Raw genomic sequence first — 14,114 nt, forward strand, 5'->3', positions numbered from 1 at the left:
CATTTTGCTTTGCTTGTTCAAAAATGAAATGTAATACGTGCCTAGTTAGCTCGGAGGGCTGTTTATTTCGTACTCTGTGATCGGAAGAAATGATTGTTGGCAAAGAGACTGAGACGTATGTACAGCTAATGGCAAAGTAAATGCTAAACAAGATCATGTGCCCAACGACATAGAAAGTAGAAGGAAATACAGAATTGCAAGAACAATTGCACAAACGAGGGATCGAGGCAGCGCAATCCAACCCAAAGGACGTTCAACGTTCTTCTATCCAACACGTCTTAGATCAAGACCCATCACCCATGCCAATAGCCCTACTGGATCAGTCTGCTACGTCTGCGTAGTCAGCCCGCTAGACGCATTGCCGCCTCCCACAGCCACCGTCAACAATTGCGGACTCGGATCTTGCACCGCCCCCGACTGGTTCACACCATTGGTCGGCGTCACGTCGTCGTAGGGGAACGCATAGCCGATGCCGTCCAAGTTCGCCGCATGCACGATGCGCGCGTAGTGGTTCGTGGTCGCGTTCTGATAGTACTGGCTCGGCGAAGCTGTGGGCTCGACGGGGTCGATGAGCAGAGTGGAGCGGTTGAAAGCGGCGCTGAGGCGGGCGATGAGGGCGCCGAGTTCGATGTTGGAGCCGACGGCGAAGGGACCGGTGGAGCAGCTGAAGATGTCGGCGGCGGAGGGCTTGGTGAAGGTTAGACCGTTGCCGAAGTCGAGGAGGGAGGAAGAGTCGACGTGGCCGGATACAGTGCCCCAGGAGGCTTGAGTGTCGATGGAGAGCTGCTGGGACGTGTACTGGGACCAGACTTGGTTGACATAGTTCTGGTAGTAGCCGTTGAAGAGAGAGGAGTTCAGAGTGATGCCGTTGTTGGGGCTTAGAGCGCGTAGGTTGCCTCCGGAGGGATCGCGCACGATGAGCGAGGACCAACCTGCGCCGTCAGAGGCGGTCTGAGCTGTTAGTTCCTGGCAGACGGTATCGAGTCCACTGGACGCCATGCCGGAGACATACTGCGTTGCGTGGGAGGTGTTGGTCAAGGTCAAGGAGATGGGTAGGCAGACAAAGTCAACGTAGGAGATGTTGACGAAGAGCTCGGCCGCATTGAAAGTGAATTCGCAGAAGTCCCAGGATAAATTTGTATTCGGGTCTGAGGGATTAGTAACCGACGGCTCGACGAGTGCAGGGCCGGGGTTGAGGAGGAAAGTTAAAGTCCCGTCGACAGAGAACCAGATACGGCTTCCAGCAAGGTGGGGAACAGTGACGGTCGTGGTATTACCAGGTGCGCCCACTAAATTACAATTTCGCTGTCAGTATTGCCCATGCGAGGAGGAATATAGAGCCATGGAACATGTTTCGAGGGTAAAGACTCCCGAGATATGTCTCAAGACTCAAGTTTTGCTCCAACAGGGAAAATATGGGCTCCGAAAATACGTACGAGGGATGGCGCAATCCTGACCAAGGGCCGAGCCGACAGACGAAGGCGATGTTGGATAGTAGTAAGTCTTGCCATCGGATTGGAGTAGGAATAGAGCGTTATTATTGTCGAGCGCTTGGCCAGTGATGTAGGCGTACACGGTGCTGGAGCTCGTCTGATTCTGAAGGGCAATATTGACGGTAGCCATTGCGCTGGTACCGAAAATGTTGCTCCGTAGATAGGGCTTGATGTATTCGTGGATTGATCCTGTAGGATGCAGTTGGTGCGGTAGTGTGAAGAAAATTATTTACAGAGCAAAGAGCAGACGATATATACAAGCATATGACAATATGTACAGAGATAAAAAGCAAATTGGATGTTAGGTGAGACGCAGCATGGATTCGGCCGAGAAGCACCGCCTGGCTCTATATATGTTGAGCTGAAAAAGGATGTGAAATCCTCTTGAGGCGTGAGCAGGTGGCCCGGGCAAATGTGCAGCACACCTTGGACCTCAGGCTGGGAATCTTCTGCAAGGGAATGATGCAGGTGAATGATCAAATATTGAACTCAAATGTTGAACCTGTTGGATAATGATACTATTTACACAACAATGATTAGACAATGACCGACTTCAAGGAGACGTTCTGCGGAGAAAAGACTGTGGAGTAATAAGGGGAAGAGATCAAGTGGTGTTGGTCTTATGCTTGCTGATGATGCCGCGGTGCCATTGGTACCCTCGCTAGAGTAATTTATCTATGGTTTTAGGGTAGCGCTGACTTTAAATACCGGAAATTTGCCAAAAATACCGGGAGAAACGCGTCTGAGCGTCTCCCGAGGATCCGGGAATCTGAGAATTTGGGATTTGGGATTTTGGCGACTGACCAAAATTCCAGAACACCTTCCTCCAAAGGAATTTCCGTATTACTACCACTCAGCCGTTCTGATCATGGTGCGTGATCCTCAGATGCATGTCGCGCGTGAACTAATCTTCCCTAGACCGCCTTTAATCCTACACAGATTTTCGGCGACGAGGTCACGGAAGAGAAGGGCGAGAATGCGCGTCTCTCGGCGTTTGTCGGCGCGATCGCCGTGGGCGATTTGGTCAAGAGCACACTGGGACCCAAGGGGATGGATAAAATATTACAATCAGCGTTCCTGCGCCCCAGCCTCTGTCCTAAGGCTACCATGCTGACTTGGACCAGTTCAACCGGCGAAATAATGGTCACAAACGACGGTGCCACAATTCTGAAGTCAATAGCGTTAGACAACGCCGCAGCGAAAGTGCTGGTCAACATATCCAAGGTGCAAGATGATGAAGTTGGGGATGGAACTACGTCTGTGACAGTGTTGGCGGCAGAATTACTACGCGAGGCTGAGAAGCTGGTGGAGAAAAAGATACATCCGCAAACAATTATTGAAGGGTATCGGATAGCAAGTAATGTGGCTCTGGCGGCCCTGGAAGCCACGGCCGTGGACCACAGCAAAGATAAGGAAGCTTTCCGCAATGATCTTATGGCAATAGCACGGACAACGCTCAGCTCGAAGGTGCTAAGTCAGGATCGAAATCATTTCGCAGAGCTTGCGTGTGATGCTGTCTTGCGAATGAGGGGATCAACGGATCTCAGTCATATCCAAATTATAAAAAAGGCGGGCGGGAAACTGAATGACTCGTATCTGGATGAGGGTTTCATCCTGGACAAGCAGATTGGAGTCAACCAGCCCAAGCGACTTGAGAATGCCAAAATCTTGGTTGCCAATACTGCCATGGATACGGACAAGATCAAGATCTTCGGGGCAAGAGTCAAGGTCGAGTCGACAGGAAAGCTAGCCGAACTTGAAAAGGCTGAGAGGGAGAAGATGAGGGCGAAGGTGGAGAAGATCAAGAGTCATGGCATCAACTGTTTCGTCAATCGGCAGCTCATATACAATTGGCCGGAGCAGCTTTTCTCCGACGCTGGAATCGTATCAATCGAACATGCAGATTTTGACGGTATTGAACGGTTAGCGTTGGTGACAGGAGGAGAGATTGCCTCAACCTTCGACCATCCGGAGAGCGTGAAGCTGGGCCATTGTGACCTTATTGAAGAAGTTATCATTGGAGAAGATACACTAATCAAGTTTTCCGGTGTTGCTGCGGGACAAGCTTGTACCATAGTACTCCGGGGAGCGACGGAGCAGTTACTGGATGAGGCAGAACGATCATTGCACGACGCCTTGGCTGTGCTATCCCAGACAGTGCGAGAACCCAAGACTACGCTTGGTGGCGGATGCGCGGAGATGGTCATGGCTAAGGCGGTTGAGCAGGCGGCACCGAATGTTACAGGCAAAAAGGCGATCGCGGTGGACTCTTTTGCTACGGCACTGCGGCAGCTTCCCACCATCCTCGCGGACAACGCCGGATTTGACTCGAGCGATCTGGTTGCGAGGCTGAAGACGGCGATCTACAAAGGGCTGACGAGTTCGGGATTGGACCTTTTAACAGCTGGGGGTGGCATTGCAGACATGAGGGAGCTGGGAGTGATCGAGAGCTACAAGTTGAAGCGGGCTGTGGTATCTTCTGCAAGCGAAGCAGCAGAGGTAAGACGATCCTCAAGGTGCAACGGTGGTGGTGTGACTGACATTTGCACAGCTTCTGTTACGGGTTGACAACATCATTCGAAGCGCACCAAGGAAAAGAGAGAGGATGTAAAGGATGATAGGAGGAGAAGTCTATGATATCCAGTGATCTGCATGGAGCGGAGTTTGAGCGCTGCCAGATAATCAAATAGAGTTTCGTCCTCAATGATCATTGACCTGGTTGAAGCTTTGCCTCTTTTTTTCTTTTCTCATCCGGCTGCTGCAGGCGTCAAAGAGGCATGGCATGAATGATGAAAATATTCAGCTCCGCCCGCTAGTATCTGCAAATGCCGCTTTGACCTTTTTTCCCATGAATGTCTTGCCACCCCAGTTCAAGTAGGTAGGTACTTTTTGATGTTGGAAAGACTGATGAAACAATAATGGAAACGATGGGTTGGAAGTCACTTCTTTTTAGCGCGCATTAAATATCTCTAGGTACTTTATACATACGGTACGGTACTTTAAAGTACATTATGTTTCTCGTCGTTCCTGGAATATATATGCGGCTATATGACGGGCCGAGGCGGCTTACGACGCAGTCTTTTCTGATTGGACGGCCAAACCTGCTACGAATACTAGATTCCATCGGGCAAAGGTTGCAACAACAAGTCACGGCTGAGCAACTTTGCGATTATTTTGCTACGCCTTCGTCTGACAGCCCTTACATTCTTCAAACATTCTCCCATTTACCTACATCATTGCTTCTTCTTCTTCTTCTTCTTCTTCTCCTTCTCCTTCTTCAATTTATTATCATTTATTAAACCATTCATGTAGAATCAGCTTCTGTCCAACAATGTCTAGCCTGTCCATCAGGCTAGGCCAATGCAGTCTTCCAGCTTCTTACATCAGAATTATCGAGTCCGCCTGTTGACCTATCTGACTGGCGTTCATCCCCGCCATCATGCGTCGGCGTCCGGGTACTGCCAGGACGGTGGTGGTCTCAGCATTGACAGTATCTTTGCTGATACTGCCCTTCTTGGTGGCTTCACAGCTGCCGCCTCGGCAACAAAATCGCAAATCACCACACGAGCACCCAGCCATTGACCACCACACACACGCTGGATCATCTGGCTTTCAGGATGAAAGCACATCGGAAACTACAAATTACAAACATCTGAAAGACACAACGCTGAACCAACCAAAAGCGAGCGCCGTCGCTACAAACCCTCTAGCTCTGGCCGGTGAAGACCGTGCCGTGCGAGCTGCCCAACCTGCTCGAGGCTCCGGAAAATCCGCCGGGCTTTCTGCGTCGCTTAATGCGCGCTCGTTGCAGGACTGGGAGGTGGAGGACTTCGTTCTACTTGCCACCGTAGACGGATCGATACACGCAAGAGACAGGAAGACAGGAGCACCGAGATGGAAGCTGGAGGTGGATAGGCCGATGGTCGAGACGACATACCATGTCCCGAACAATTCATTGCTTGATGGATCGAAGCCGGAGTACGACTTTCTTTGGATTGTGGAGCCCAGCAGGGACGGAGATATCTACATCTACAACCAACGCGGCCTTGGCGGCTTACAAAAGTTGCACCTGACGGTGAAGCAGTTGGTGGCTGACATGTCACCGTATGAGAGCGTAGACCCTGCCGTGGTCTACAATGGGGAGAAGAAGACCAAACTTTATACTGTGGATGCAACGACAGGCACCATCAGCAAAGTATTTGGAGCCGGAGGATCCCTGAGCAAAGAGCCAAGATGCCCAAAGCCTGGCGGCCTTGATGTGCTTGATGATGAAGAGTGCGCCACCAGAGGCTCCTTTGTCCTGGGCCGGACCGAATACACAATCACAATCCAAAATCGAGGTACTACAGAACCGATCTGTATCTTAAGATATTCAGAGTGGGGACCCAATACTCGAGACGGGGACTTGCATAGCCAGTACTCTAGCACCATGGACAATAAGTACGTCTATCCATTACACGACGGAAGCATCTTCGGTTGGGACTACAGCCAGATGATGGACAGGCAGAAGTCCTATACTCAGAAGCTTTCGTCTCCGGTCGTTAGAGTCTTCGATGTAGCCCGTCCGTTGCATGTCGATGACCAGGATCCGCAACTCATAGTATTGCCCCAGCCTGTAGGTCCTCTCAACAATGAGATCTATGATACTTTTAGCGCAAAGAATCGTATATTCGTCAATCACACTGAAGCTGGAGGGTGGTTCGCTATGTCCGAGAATACCTATCCGTTAGTAACTGGCAAAGCAAAAGCGGCCCAATGCTACGACAGAGATTGGATGGAGATGACCACTTCAACGCACTCTTTGACCCTCGCCCAGCGTCAGGAAGGCTTCGTCGGCGTACATGCACTTTCTGAGCTGCAAACAAGACAAGGTAGTGGTCTGACTATTTCTGGGCCGGAAACCCCAGCGGCCAATGACTCCCCCGTCGAAGTCTACCAAGAATCGTCATTGTCGCCCTCACTGCCAATCATAGGTAGCAGTAGAATCATTGGGACTGCTGTGGACAACTTTTCTGACATATTTGTTCTATGTTTCATTTTTGCTGTGGGTACATTCTTTTACATCAACTGGAGGCCAATCTTCAGGCACATCAGAAGGCGTTTGGAGTTGGAGCAGACTATTCCATCTGTGCAGCCGCAATTTGCTTCTGTACCATCATCTCCCGTCACAGCAACGCCATACGCGCCAGAGGACCTTCCACCCCCCGAGAATGATAAAATCAAAGAAATTGCGATTAAGCCAGAGGGAGACGTTGCGGAAGCCAACCCATTGCTGCTGGAGCCGCCACCGGAATTGTCGCGCAGCCGGCATAATTCCCTGCAAGATCGTGGCCATAACGAGGCGGAGAATGGTATTAGAATACGGGATCCATCTCCTGGTCCTGACGAATCCGACGAATCCGAAGAAATAGGATCCTCACAGACAGTCAAGAAGAAGGTTCGCCGTGGAAGACGAGGCGGAGTCAAGCATAGGAAGAAGAACAAAGGTGACAGCAAGCAGGAATCCAAAGATGAAGCAGAGGAGACCATGAAACAAGTCTCGCGAGCACCGTCAGCCAAAGCACTACAGACGGAAGCCATCAAATCCTCTCCGCCAGCTGTGACGGATACGACTGAGGTGACTGGACCAATCATCAACATCGGACATTTGAGTGTCAATTTGGATGCTACCTTGGGGCATGGCGGTCACGGAACAATGGTGTTCAAGGGCTCATTTGGCGGTAGAGAGGTCGCCGTGAAGCGTATGCTCAAGGAGTTCTATGATGTCGCCTCTCATGAGGTTAGTCTCCTTCAGCAGCATGACGATCATCCCAATGTCATACGATACTTCGACAAGGAGACTGCTGGTAGTTTCCTCTACATCGCTCTCGAGCTTTGTCCTGCCTCACTGCTGGATGTGATCGAGAGACCGAGAGATTTTCCAGCGTTGGTCCCCTCGGGCGGACTCAACACGCCCAATATACTGAAGCAAATCACCTCCGGAATACACTATCTTCACACCCTCAAGATCGTTCATCGAGACATCAAACCTCACAACATCCTTGTCTCCGCCCCCAAAGTCACCATTGCCAATCCGTCTACGACCCAACCACCGCGCCTACTCATCTCCGACTTTGGACTTTGCAAGAAGCTCGAAGGCGACCAGAATTCGTTCCGTGCGACCACTGCCTTCGCCGCCGGTACTTCTGGCTGGCGTGCCCCCGAGCTGCTTGTCGATGACGACCCTCTGCTGAAGTCTACGAATTCCGCCCTCTATCCCGCGACGGCAGACCTGACCAACACTTCCGAACCGCTCGTTGTCGACCCGCAAACCAACCGCCGTGCAACCCGCGCGATTGACATCTTCTCCCTCGGTTGTGTCTTTTATTACTGCCTCACGCAAGGCTCCCATCCTTTCGACAAAGACGGCAAATTCATGCGTGAAGCCAATATCGTAAAAGGGTTGTACAATTTGGATGCTTTGACGATTTTAGGAGACTATCAATGGGAAGCGAAAGTGCTCGTTGGTCAGATGTTGAGTCACAATCCAAAGGAAAGACCTGACGCCGCGACCATCCTGACGCATCCCTTCTTCTGGGGTGCCGAAGATCGTCTGGAGTTTCTCTGCCATGTCAGCGATGCCTTCGAGTCTGAGAAGTACAACGAGCGGGAAGACGATCCCTCCGAGCCTCTCGCATACCTCGAAAGCTACGCTCCTCTCATCACTAAAGATCACGGCGGCGATTTCCTGCGCGCACTGTCTCAGCCCTTCAAAGATACTTTGGGCAAACAGCGCAAGTACAAAGGGGAAAGTTTGCTTGATCTGTTACGAGCGCTGCGGAACAAGAAGAACCACTACGAAGACATGCCAGACGCTGTCAAAGAGAGGGTGGGACCGTTACCTGCGGGGTACCTGGGCTTTTGGTCGAGAAAGTTTCCGAGCTTGTTGTTGACTTGTTGGAGCGTGGTGAAGGAATTGAAGTGGGAGGAGAGGGACCGGTTCAAGAAGTATTACGAGGGATGACAAGGAGAAGTCGAGTATAGCGGTGCTAGCATGCTTCTGTTTGTTTTCACTTGTATTCTGTGTACGGATACATATCAGGAGTGGGATGATATGAGCATGTACCAGTACGCCAAATCTTACATTGGATAGCAGAAAAAAAATGCAGCCGTTTATCATCACTTAAATCAAGTACCTTCCTCATCCTCAAGTACCCTCTTGACCCCTCCCTCCATCCCGCCAATGTTCCCTCAACTCCCCCAACCCTCCCTCGCTACACCACCTCTCACGGCCCCTGTCCCAAACCTGCCCATCCTGCCCTCGTCACACGTACAACCCTGGTCTTGTCCATTGAAAGGCTCTCGGTGTCTTAGTTCGGCACCCTTTTATTCATTCATTCATTCAGCTAGCTGGCATTGGTTTGGGCGTTGCGCGGAGGCTCGCTTTGGCGTACTTTACCTGACTTGGGAGTGGTGAAGGGGGTGGGGTGGGGTTTGACGGCTGGGGGGGATCTTTTTTTGTGTGGGGGGATTGGGGTTTTGTTGGGGGTGGGGAAGGAAAGGGAGGGAGGGAGATGGGAGGGAGATGGGACATGATGGTCGGGATTAAGAATCGGGGCGGAGGAAATTGACGGTTTGATGAGTATGTGTAGGTGGGTGGGTGAGCGGGTTGGAAGTTGTTTGGGGGGGGAGGGGGATGGATGGCTGGATGGGTGAGTTCTCGTTCGATAGTATTTATTAGGGGTTTTCGCATGGCTATAAATGGTCAATTGCTTGGATTGAGTGCCCATGATCGTATTGAGGTTTTACGGTATCCAAGCATGGGAGGTATTTCGCGATTTGTTTTGCGTAGCTTGAGTAGGTTCCAAAAAGTGCTCGCTTGAGGTTTAGATGATATGACATCAGTCTCTCATCCCCTTGGCCATGTAGTCAACCTGCCTTGCCATGCCGCCTGCTGCTTCGGGAATGCTACCCTCGTCTAAAGCGCCCGGCTCCTCACGGTCTGTTACCATGCCCTTGGCCATCCATCCGACCTGTTTCGCCATCCCACTCGCAGCCTCTGGAAGATTGCTCTCGTCCAACGGCGTCCCATGCCCTTCCCTTTCAACGGTCTCTTTCTCCTTCCCATTGATCGTCTCGTAGAGAGCTTTCAACATCACAGTACTGCCCGTCATCACCAGTGCGCTCATGGTGAAGAGCCCCACCCGGCCCTTCGTACCCACCATGTCGAAGATCGGATAGGGATAGAATCCGTTATGCTGCGCACACGTTTCAACCCACGGCCAGTACAAAAAGGCGATAGCGCTGGACAAGGCGAACGCTTGGGTCGTGGAGACGGTCCATGGTGGAGAGAAGAGTAGCAGGTCCGCGGTCAGCAGGATGCTAGGGATGGCGTGGAAACTCAGATCGGCCAGGAGAGGCAGCTGCGCCCAGTCCGGTATGACTAAACTCTTGTCCACGGTGCGGAGGGTCCAGTAGAGGATGCTGATGAGCACTTCGAGTGGCGTGGTGCATATCGACAGCGTGTTTTTCAAGCGGAAGAGGGTGGGGGATGAGCTTAAATCTGCTAGAGCGCCGGTGGAGAAGGTGAGGACGGCGAGGGCGAGGCCGATGATGGTCAGGAATTGGAAGTGCCAGCCGTAGGAATCATTGATAGGGTTTGGGTTGTCGGAGAGGTATTTGAAGGAGTAGAAGAAGGAGGAGAGGCCGATGATCTGTGGGAAGAGTTTAGTGGATAGGCAGAGGGGAGAGGATGAAGAAGGGAAGGGAGGGAAAGGAAAGGAAAGGTAAGGTACGTGGATGAGGGCGGAGAGGGAAATGGGGGCGGGGGAGGAGAGGCGCTGGAGAGGATGCTTCTCGCTCATTTTGATCTTATCGGCGGGGGACAAGGAAGAGCTGCAGACCAGTGCTGGATTGTTTTTCAATACAATAGAATAAAGTAAGGTATGGTAAGGTAAGGTAAATAAGGTGAGGATGAGCTCGGCAGCTATTCGGAGGAAGAGACGGGTGGACGGCAAGGACAAGTCACAGACGGGAAGCAATAGATACATTAGCCGGAACCAATTGGGAATAGCTCTTCTCAACTTACATGTATGCTTAGCGATCTAATCTAATCTCGCCAAGACTTTCCCAAATTCCCGGGGGGACATATTAGAAAATGGTTTGCTGGGAAGTGATGATGCATAATTGCATAGAATGTAATGCATTACTCCATCATGCAACCACCTTTTCCAACATATTTCTGCATACATCTTCCTGCAAGTGATCAACTTATCATTGAATATTTGTAATGTTTAGCCTGACCTTGCGAATTGCTCCTCTTGCAACTTCTCTCTTTCGACAAGACCTTCGATGTATTCTAGACCCTCAACTAATGCAAGCCAACTCAGGCCCACCGCCCTGAGCGCCCTTATCGTTTGGAAGGACGAAAGACTAGTGCTCCTGGCTGCGGGTGCGCGCTCGTCTCACCTCCGAACCTGTTTACCATGAACTCCTGCCGCTGCATCAACCCTTCCGTCTGTCCATATCCCTCTCTACCGCGTGTGCCTGGAGTAAGAAAAAAAGAAAAAAAGAAAACAAGAGCAGAAAAACCCTTCGAATATACCTTTCCCCCCCCACATCAAGCTTCTTCATCCCATCAGCCTTACCCCACCAAAAAGATGACTCTTCCGCCGTGATCAATCCACCCCGGATCTTTCACCAAGCCTAGCTTAAACCCTAGAGCTGCAATTACCAAGAGCCTCAAATCAGTTTCCATCTCCAGCTGTACATCGCCATGCCTCGACCTAAGAAGCCAGGAAGCGCGGAACCCAAGAAGCGCAGTCGCAATGGCTGCTGGTGAGTTGGGAAGAATCTACATCACACCGATCACTGCTGAACACGCCAGGCCCTGTAAGAACCGCAAGATCAAGTGTGGAGAAGAACGACCAAAATGTGACAACTGTGAACGCCAGGGCGAGACGTGTGACTACAGCATACGTCTGAACTGGGAAGGGCGGTCAAAGAGGAAAGGAAGCAATGAAACTCAGGCCTCCTCCAACGCAACCTCTCCGCCAGCCAAGCTTCATCGTTCGTCCAGCTCCCAAGATACTGTCTCAACCACTTCCACCGTCTCGACCATACGGGAACTCAGTCCGAACCCAGCAACCGGCTTCATGCCCACACAATATGCCAGTCCAAACTACACGAGCTCGCATCCTGCTCAGTCGTCTCCCTACCGGGACCACATCTCAACGGCACAATTGAGCCGCATCCGCGATCAAGGCACCGGCACATATCCATCTCCAGCCGACTCCAGCATGGAGAGCCCTCCTCTCCCGAATCCTTCAAATCTACCCTACGGCGGCCATCATCATTCCTTGTCCAATGGTGGGATGCCTCCCCCCTTCCAGAGCCCACAGTTTTCCTTTCCGAACCACATCAATCCGTATGAGACTCCAGGTGCAGCCTTTGCAGATCATACAGCGAAGAAACTACGTCTCAGCCCTTCTATAGATTCATCAGACGGTTATCCAAAAAATCCGGCCTTCCCACCCAGCAACTTCGCCGCGGCGAGACAAATGAAGTTGGGTCCGATGATATCTCCGCAGTCCATGCGATATCAGTCGTCGAGTCCATCCAATGGAAGTGTGCGTGTGCCTCTTACGCCAGCAGCTTCGTCTGCGGGTTCTGAAGACATCCATCAATCAATGACGGGACCCTCGCCACAGCAGCTACAAGACTCTAATGACTTCCGCCGCTTGTCTGTAAAGTCCCTACTGTCGGAAGACTCGCCAGCCGACTCAGCGAGCAGCAGTGATAGTGCCTTCCCCGGGAAATTGAACATTGGCCCTTTCCACTACCAGAAGACAACGTACGGCGTTGATCGTGGTTTCCCCGATCTCGATCTGCCTCACAACAATGACATGATAGCACTGAGTGGTGTGACGCCGACCATGGGCATAGCCGATCTTGACAGGAACGAAGCTGATCTCGGCAATGAAGATTTGTATTCAGAGTTTGGGTTTGGTCTAAACGCATCAGAAGGGTTCAATGAAGGTTCGGGCTATTACGCCAGCCCAGTCACGGTCAGCATTTCCAGGTCCTTGGAACCATTACCGCCAACGCTCCAAGACAATCCAATGAACCTACTCTACTTTCACCATTTCGTCAACCACACTGCGAGGATGCTCGTTCCACACGATTGCTCCGAGAATCCATTCAAGAGCATCCTGCCCCAGAGTGCGTACAGTGACACCTCTGCTTGAGCTCGCTAGCTGACAGCGCACGCAGTGGCTATACACGACACGAATCTCCTGAATCTAATACTAACATACTCCGCCAGTCATCGATCGCGCTTACTCAATCATCCTGAACCAATAACCAGAATCGCACTTTGGGTTCAAGACGTCTTCCCTGCTCTTCGACGTACACTCAGCGACCCTAGCGGTCACATATCCAACAGCAATCTTGCGACAGCTATATTGCTAGCATCACTCGAGATCGTGAACCCAAGCACTTTTGAGGTGAAAGTCCCTTGGCAGCAGCATCTCCACATTGCCCGACGAATGATCTTAGCTCGAGGCGGTGCCAATTCCGTGCACCGTAGGGACAAAGCCTCGTATTTTCTCACTCGATGGTTCGCCTACCTGGACGTGATGGGTAGCCTGAGTGGTGGAAGGAACGATCGACCTCTCTTCAGCGGCGACTACTGGGCGACCGATAGCTCGGATAAAGACCAAGACTACCAAATTGATTGCCTACTCGGCTTTACCAGTCGCTGTGTGTCCATCCTTGCTAAGATCGCTGAACTGGCTCGAAATTGTGAAAACGAGCGCATAGATCCGGCTGGCTATGTCAGAGAGGACTGGCAGCCGTCAGTGGAGACTAGGAAAGAGGCAGAGAGGTTGAAAGCTGATCTAATGGAAGCCAGGATGCACAGATACCAAGGTTGTCCACATCGACGAGCAAGTACGCAGATCGAGGACAGCTCTTACAATCTCGAGCTTGTCACCACCAACGAAGCCTTCCATCACGCCGGCCTGATCCACGTGAACCGCAGGGTGCTGGGTAAATCATCCATGGACCCGGAAGTACAATTTGCAGTCCACGAGATCGTCAGCGCGCTGTACAAAGTGCGCAAAGGTGGCACTGCGGAAGGTTGTCTGCTGTTCCCAATGTTTACTGCGGGTTGCGACGCGCAGGAACCGGAGCAGCGTGAGAGGATCATGGAGAGACTGAAGAGGATGGAAGGACTGGGTATGAGCCATGTGAGGAAGGCCCGGGCCCTCATGGAGAAGGTTTGGGAGACTGGACGGCCCTGGGAGACCTTGGTCACTGGGGAAGACTTCTTCGGATGATCTACTGTTGCGTCTACCGCGCGATAAACATGGAGGAGATACGATGTGACCTGGTTGCGTCTTTTGGTTGCTTGTACAGCTTTTGGCAATCTGTTTCATCATGACTGACGGATCTTAGGGATAGCGAGGCGTTGTGTGACACATTGATAGCGTGCAGATACCCAAAATCCGACCATTGTTCTTAGCAAGTGAGTTCATTCCATGCATGAGTTGCATCTTATGTGGTGGGTGGAAGTGATAGTGCCACAAACTGCTTGGCGCAAAGGCTTCCCTAGCCATCGTACCCCCTGCTACCTTGTCGACC

General features: G+C 51.6%; 5 protein-coding genes across 5 annotated transcripts; 3 read left to right on the top strand and 2 right to left on the bottom strand.

The window, feature by feature from the left end:
* Positions 1-327: 327 nt before the first annotated feature.
* On the bottom strand, positions 328-1,623 carry HO133_008903 (uncharacterized protein; the record flags this gene model as incomplete). Its single annotated transcript, XM_037299766.1, has 2 exons — positions 328-1,289; positions 1,437-1,623. 2 exons carry the CDS (start codon positions 1,621-1,623, stop codon positions 328-330), a joined length of 1,149 nt encoding a protein of 382 aa, XP_037155767.1.
* Positions 1,624-2,361: 738 nt separating this feature from the next.
* Positions 2,362-4,104, top strand: HO133_008904 (uncharacterized protein; the record flags this gene model as incomplete). The annotated part of the gene is made up of 4 exons (XM_037299767.1): positions 2,362-2,364; positions 2,412-2,566; positions 2,618-3,992; positions 4,045-4,104. 4 exons carry the CDS (start codon positions 2,362-2,364, stop codon positions 4,102-4,104), a joined length of 1,593 nt encoding a protein of 530 aa, XP_037155768.1.
* Positions 4,105-4,932: 828 nt separating this feature from the next.
* HO133_008905 (uncharacterized protein) lies at positions 4,933-8,496 on the top strand (the record flags this gene model as incomplete). Its single annotated transcript, XM_037299768.1, has 1 exon — positions 4,933-8,496. The coding sequence occupies one exon, from the start codon at positions 4,933-4,935 to the stop codon at positions 8,494-8,496; it is 3,564 nt and encodes a 1,187-aa protein (XP_037155769.1).
* Positions 8,497-9,373: 877 nt separating this feature from the next.
* Positions 9,374-10,336, bottom strand: HO133_008906 (uncharacterized protein; the record flags this gene model as incomplete). Its single annotated transcript, XM_037299769.1, has 2 exons — positions 9,374-10,186; positions 10,268-10,336. The coding sequence occupies 2 exons, from the start codon at positions 10,334-10,336 to the stop codon at positions 9,374-9,376; spliced, it is 882 nt and encodes a 293-aa protein (XP_037155770.1).
* A 963-nt stretch (positions 10,337-11,299) lies between these two features.
* Positions 11,300-13,810, top strand: HO133_008907 (uncharacterized protein; the record flags this gene model as incomplete). The annotated part of the gene is made up of 2 exons (XM_037299770.1): positions 11,300-12,692; positions 12,735-13,810. The coding sequence occupies 2 exons, from the start codon at positions 11,300-11,302 to the stop codon at positions 13,808-13,810; spliced, it is 2,469 nt and encodes an 822-aa protein (XP_037155771.1).
* Between the last annotated feature and the right edge of the window lie 304 nt (positions 13,811-14,114).

Source organism: Letharia lupina, assembly GCF_014066315.1.
Source record: "Letharia lupina isolate WasteWater1 chromosome Unknown contig_5, whole genome shotgun sequence".
NCBI lineage: Eukaryota > Fungi > Ascomycota > Lecanoromycetes > Lecanorales > Parmeliaceae > Letharia > Letharia lupina.